The 5,912-nt window shown below is 42.2% G+C and overlaps 1 protein-coding gene across 1 annotated transcript; it reads left to right on the top strand.

Moving 5' to 3' along the window:
• Window positions 1–699: 699 nt before the first annotated feature.
• KRT40 (keratin 40) lies at window positions 700–5,912 on the top strand. The gene is made up of 7 exons (XM_056127895.1): window positions 700–1,146; window positions 1,805–1,887; window positions 2,423–2,579; window positions 3,337–3,498; window positions 3,585–3,710; window positions 5,076–5,296; window positions 5,813–5,912. Exons 1-7 carry the CDS (start codon window positions 700–702, stop codon window positions 5,910–5,912), a joined length of 1,296 nt encoding a protein of 431 aa, XP_055983870.1.

Raw genomic sequence — 5,912 nt, 5'->3', positions numbered from 1 at the left:
CTATCTCTCCACCCCCTGCAAAGTGAATTTCCAACTTGCCCATAGGCAGATATGGTTTATATATATACAAAATACATGCATATCTGCATGTATATGCACACATGCATGTATTTTAAATACAGTATTTGCCTCACACTTCTACCACTGAGCACAGCAAGGTCACAAAAGTCATTGCAAAGATTACTAGTCACACAGAACATTTTTATGGGGGTGGCCCAAACCAATAAATTGCATTTAATGAATGGTAATGTTAATTTTAATAGAAGACATAAATGATTTTCAATGCACAGAATCAAAACCTGTGAGAATGTTCTTTTCCTTATTTTCAGTGAATGGAATCTAGAATAACTAGTTGACCAGATCTTTTGTCCTTCTTGATTCTGTCAAAAGGCAATGCCTCCTACGAAGAATTACTAGAACAATTTTTTTGTCTTCCTGGCACATGGAATTGGTGTCCTTATATAGTAACCTGAAGTTATGTCTACTTTATGAGGCATAAAACTTCCTCGGCAAACAAACAGCACTAATGAAATGTTTGTATTAAGACTGGTAGCCACCAGCAGTGATGGAGAAAACATCCGGTGCATTCTGCAAATAACCATTTTGGGGGGGCTCTATAAAAGTCTCAGGAGGAAGGGAGACTGTGCAGTCAGGCACCTGGAGCTTTGCTGTGTGTCTTCATTCTTCGCTTGCAATAAGATGACTTCTGAGTGCTCCCCTGCAGGCTGCCCTTCAGAATCCAGTGCTGGGGATTCTGATTGTACAATTGCTCTGAACTGTTGTGAAGAAACCACATGTCTCACCAGCACATGTGCTTCCTCAAGATGTCAGACCCCTACCTTCCTCTCTAAGTCTTGCCTGACAACTGGTTACCTGGCACCATGCTACTTTGCTGGAAATTGTAATATGCCCTATTTGGTTGGGAACTGTGTTTGGTGCGATGATGGGGCATTCAATAGCAATGAGAAGGAGACAATGCAATTCTTGAATGACAGACTTGCCAACTACTTGGAGAAGGTTCGCGGCCTAGAGGAGATGAACGCAGAGCTGGAGTGCAGGATCCGAGAGCAATGTGAAGATGACATCCCGTTGGTGTGCCCCAATTATCAGAGCTTCTTCGACAACATTGAAGAGCTCCAACAAAAGGTCTGGTGTCTCACTGCCCAATGTCTGACCCTTTTGGCCTATTATTTGCTTCATTTTGTACTTGTACAGGGTGATCTATTCAGGGAAATGGGGAAGGGACATGCCCAAAGGTTATGTGATGCAGAGAAAAGATGACTGAACAACAATAACAACAAAAATCAGAAAATATAAGCACTAACCCCCAGTGCTGTCACTAATTATTGAGTGATTATAATAAATCCACTTCTAGTTTTCAGCTTTATCAATTATAGGATGAGGGGGAAGTTATAACTAAAAATCACTTCTGCCTGTAAACTAATGCATTCATATTATTTCTAATATAGGTGCTACAATGTCATATTTTTTAATATATAATTTCACTTAGTATTTATTTTCTTTCCTTGCTGATGAATTTTTGTTATAATAGATAATAAAATGGTAATAATAGAATTTACTTATGGAGGAAAAAATCTAAGTGGGTTGAACTGAAAAGGAATATTGCAGAACTTGTTTGGTCATTTTTAAAAATGAAATGTTTTTATTTATCTGCTTTATAAATAAACATGTGCTTTCTCTTCATAAAGTTATATGGTTAATAATAAAAGTGGAGTAATTACTCAATTGACATTTCGGCTTCCATCAAAGAACTATTGATGACATAATAAAACTTACTTCCTAGATTTTGTGCACTAAGGCAGAGAACTGTAGATTGGCCGTGCAACTAGACAACTGCAAAATGGCTGCTGATGACTTTAAGTCAAGGTAAGCTTCACTTGAGTTTGAAAATAATTTATTGTTATCTGACTGTCTCGGGTTGGAGTGATAGCACAGCGGGTAGGGCATTTGCCTTACACTCAGCCGACCAGGAAGACCCGGGTTCGATTCCTCTCCTCCTCTCGGAGAGCCCGGCAAGCTACTGAGAGTATCCTGCCCACACAGCAGAGCCTGACAAGCTACCCGTGACATATTCAATATGCCAAACACAGTAACAACAAGTCTCATAATGGAGACATTACTGGGCTCGCTTGAGCAAACCGATGAACAATGGGAGAACAGTGCTACAGGACAATGTTACAGTGCTGACTGTCTCATTCAGACAAACACAAAACACAAACATTCCCTAACAGAATATTTTAAAGCCAAGAATGCGTGCCAATCTCAAAGTTGTGATTATTGTGGTTGTAGAAGAAATTTTGACACATGAGCCACTTCAAGTTCATGTGTCACATCTATATGCCCCACCATGGGACTCTATCTATCAGAGTAAGCATTGGCTGCATCTCTTTTGCTGTGAAAGGTACGAGTCTGAACTGTCTCTTCGCCAGCTGGTGGAAGCTGACATCAGTGGCCTACGTGGAATCCTGGGTGAGTTGAATGTGTGCAAAGGTGACCTGGAAGCCCACGTGGAATCTCTGAAGAATGATCTGCTTTGCCTTAAGAAAAACCATGAAGAGGTGAGCAAGCAGAAATTTGCTTGAGGGATCTGAGGGGGAAAGAGTTAAAAGGACAGATTTTATCTGGGATAGATAAAGGTATGCCATTAGCCTAGCCATTCAGTGTGCCTCTGAATGTGGGCAGCAATAAATCTTGGCCAGTGCCTGATGAAGAAACTAAACTCTCCTCCAGCATTGCTGGTATACAAGAAGCAGAAATGTCTCACATGGCTTTCCTGAAGACTTTGTACCCCTCCTACCTCTAATCCATCAGATATGAAAAATCAGTCTGATAAAGAGTGTGAAACTATTTCCAAATGGAGAAAGGGTTCATGTAATACTAGGGCTGCCTAGTATTTTAAAATATTGTGCATATATAGACATTTTAAAAATCATGAAATGGGAGGTATATATTTACACCATATCAATGAAGCTGATAAATGCAAAGTTGAGTGATATAATAAAGTCTGTTTTCCCCTCAGACATTGATGATAATAGCTAACATTTATTGAGCTCTTACTATGTGCCAAGGACTTTTCTCATTCTTTCTGTATGTATTCACTCATACATTCCACAATAGCTTTCTGGAAATGACAAAAGATTATTACACATGTTCCACAAATACATTGAATGGAGACAAGTAATTTGACTCAGGTCCTCCCAATTAGAATGTCATACTTTAACCGATGGCTCCAAGGAACAGAAATGAAGTGCCATTGGGATATCAAAGTGACAGTTTCCCATCTCTTTGACGTTCTTTACTCATTCCCGTGTTCAGGAGGTCAGCTTGCTTCGGGAACAGCTTGGTGACCGACTCAGCGTGGAGATAGACACTGCGCCCACTGTGGACCTCAGCCGGGTCCTGGATGAAATGCGCTGTCAGTACGAGAGAGTGCTAGCTGACAACCGCAGAGATGCAGAGGAATGGTTTGCGGTCCAGGTCAGCACTGTGCAGAGCAAGAAGATGCTCTCGGCCTTCCAGATTTGCTGGCTTATTTGCCTTCTCTAACCATGCCTGTGTTTCAGACGGAGGAGTTAAATCAGCAGCAGCTTTCCAGCGCCGAGCAGATGCAGGACTGCCAGACGGAGCTCCTGGAACTAAAACGCACAGCCAATGCTCTGGAAATTGAGCTGCAGGCACAGCAAAACCTGGTGGGTAAGGGAAAGACAGCTCTGTCTTGTCACTGAAGCATCAGGCCCTGAGCTACTCTCTCCTCTTCCATAACCTAAAAGAGAGACCCAATGTTCATGAGGCCGAAGAACTGAATTTTCTATTTGCTCAGATTGGATTACCTTGCCTTTTCCCAAGCTTTGTGGTTAATCCAGAAAAATGAAGATATAATAGGTCGAACACTGGTACTTGCACTCAGGAAACACAAGTCTTTCCTTTGGGGTTGAGCATGGTCCTGCAGTATCTTCCAGAGACAGGGAGAGTGGGAAAAAGGCAGGAACAAAATGAGAGCCCCCCCATCTCTCAGTCAAAATCTCAAGAATTCCAGTGGACTGCCATTATTCTGCTGTTTGGGGGTTTTGTTTTGCTTTTGTTTAGTTTTTTTTATTTGGGGGCCACACCCAGCAGTCCTCAGGACTTATTACTCGCTCTCAGCTCAGGGGTCACTCTAAGAAGGACATTGGGGGTCATATGTGGTGTCAGGGATCAAACAAATGTTGGGCTAGGTATAAGACAAGTGCCATAACCCATTTATACTCTCTTTGGTCCATGTTCCAATGGGTCTAAACTCTCTTTGGAGTTAAACTCACCAGTATCTCTAAGAACAATGAATTTCTTCAAACTTTGCATTGTACAACAAAAGCTTCTCAAGGTCCACACTGCAAGCCAACAATTCACTATACCCCACTTCATCACACACTCCAACACCAGGTGCCAGTCTCTAATGCCAAACTCACTGGATGTGCTATCTTGGGTCCTCGTATGACTTTGTAGGGGAATAGGAGCCAAGTTGCAATTGGAACAACGCTCATTTAAGACTCACAATATTCTGATGGGGAAATTCTCTCCATGAACCACATTTGATAGATGAGGAAAACTGAGACTCGGTTAAGTAACAGAGATTCCTACAGTGTTAAGAGGCAAATATGGAAGTCAAATCCAAGTGCTCAACCCTAGAAATCTCCACCCAAGGAGCCAGGAGTCCATATTCAACATTTCCTCTCCAAAATGGTGAGTCCTCCTTAAGCTGCACAAGTATGTAAGCTGCAGTGACAGCATGCATAATGACAGAAGTCTTAATTAACTCTTAAATAACAGCCTTTCAAATTTCCTCAGGCATTGTTCTAAGTGTTTTACACACAATGGCTCATTTGCTCCTCCTCCTCATTCCTAGGCAGAGGTTCTTTGCACCTCCTGTTTGTTTGCTTGTTTTCTGGAATAAAACCAAGGCACGAAAAAGTAAAGTCCTATTTTTGAAATTACATGGCTGGTAACCATTAGAGCAAGGAGTCAAAGACAAGCACACTGGCCCCGAGATCCTTATACACATGTTCTCCCTTCTGCAGACAGAATCTCTGGAATGCACAGTGGCAGAAACTGAGGCCCAGTACAGCACACAGCTGGCCCAAATGCAGTGCGTGATAGATAATGTGGAAGCACAGCTGGCTGAGATCCGCTGCGACCTGGAACGACAGAACCAAGAATATGAGGTGCTGCTGGACGTCAAGGCGCGGCTAGAGTGTGAGATCAACACGTACCAGGGCCTGCTGGAGGGCGAGGACAGCAGGTAAGTGCCACATTCACAATCTTAAAATGCCCTGTGATTCACAAAGAGGCTGGCTATGAGAATCCCAGTTCCCTAAGAGTAGACTGGGGTCCAAGCGTCCTGCTGGGTGGAAATGACCTTCAAAGAGAGGTAAAAAGTGACTAAGACTAATCATAGAACAGTAGACATATTTTTAAGATATTCTGAAGCAAAGTAAGTATCCTGTGTAGCTTTTCATGCTGGTGGCTCTCTTTGCTCCTCTAGATGAGAACCATGCATCAAAGAGGGCATTTTCAAGTGAAGCAACTTCTATTGACTTTGACTCAAATGCTACTGCAATTTGAAGTGGCAATTCTGAGCCCTAGGATAAGATGGGCTTCAGCCATATGTAATTCCACAGAGAATGTTCCTCAGATAATCAATTGTAGGACAAATGATGGCAATATTTTGAGTTGATATCCACCCCCCCCTCAAACACACACATACACCAGATTTCTTTTGTTAAACTTAATTTTAAATGGATTTTTTTCCCCACAGACTTCCCTATAACATTACCTCTGCAACCAATACTTCAAACCACGCTGGTGAGTCATGCCCAGAATATGTCATTTGCACAGTCGAAAGCTGTTGTATGTGA

Source organism: Sorex fumeus, unplaced genomic scaffold, assembly GCF_029834395.1.
Source record: "Sorex fumeus unplaced genomic scaffold, SorFum_2.1 ptg000063l, whole genome shotgun sequence".
Taxonomy (NCBI): Eukaryota; Metazoa; Chordata; class Mammalia; order Eulipotyphla; family Soricidae; genus Sorex; species Sorex fumeus.
Note: the sequence above shows the minus strand (reverse complement) of the source record. Positions and strands in the feature narration are given on the sequence as shown.

Excerpts from the sequence above, each read along its gene's own strand:
- KRT40 (XM_056127895.1), top strand. The coding sequence starts at position 700 with ATGACTTCTGAGTGCTCCCCTGCAGGCTGCCCTTCAGAATCCAGTGCT. Across the intron at positions 1,147-1,804 it reads TTGAAGAGCTCCAACAAAAG|ATTTTGTGCACTAAGGCAGA; the intron begins GTCTGGTGTCTC and ends CTTACTTCCTAG. Across the intron at positions 3,499-3,584 it reads AGGAATGGTTTGCGGTCCAG|ACGGAGGAGTTAAATCAGCA; the intron begins GTCAGCACTGTG and ends CCTGTGTTTCAG.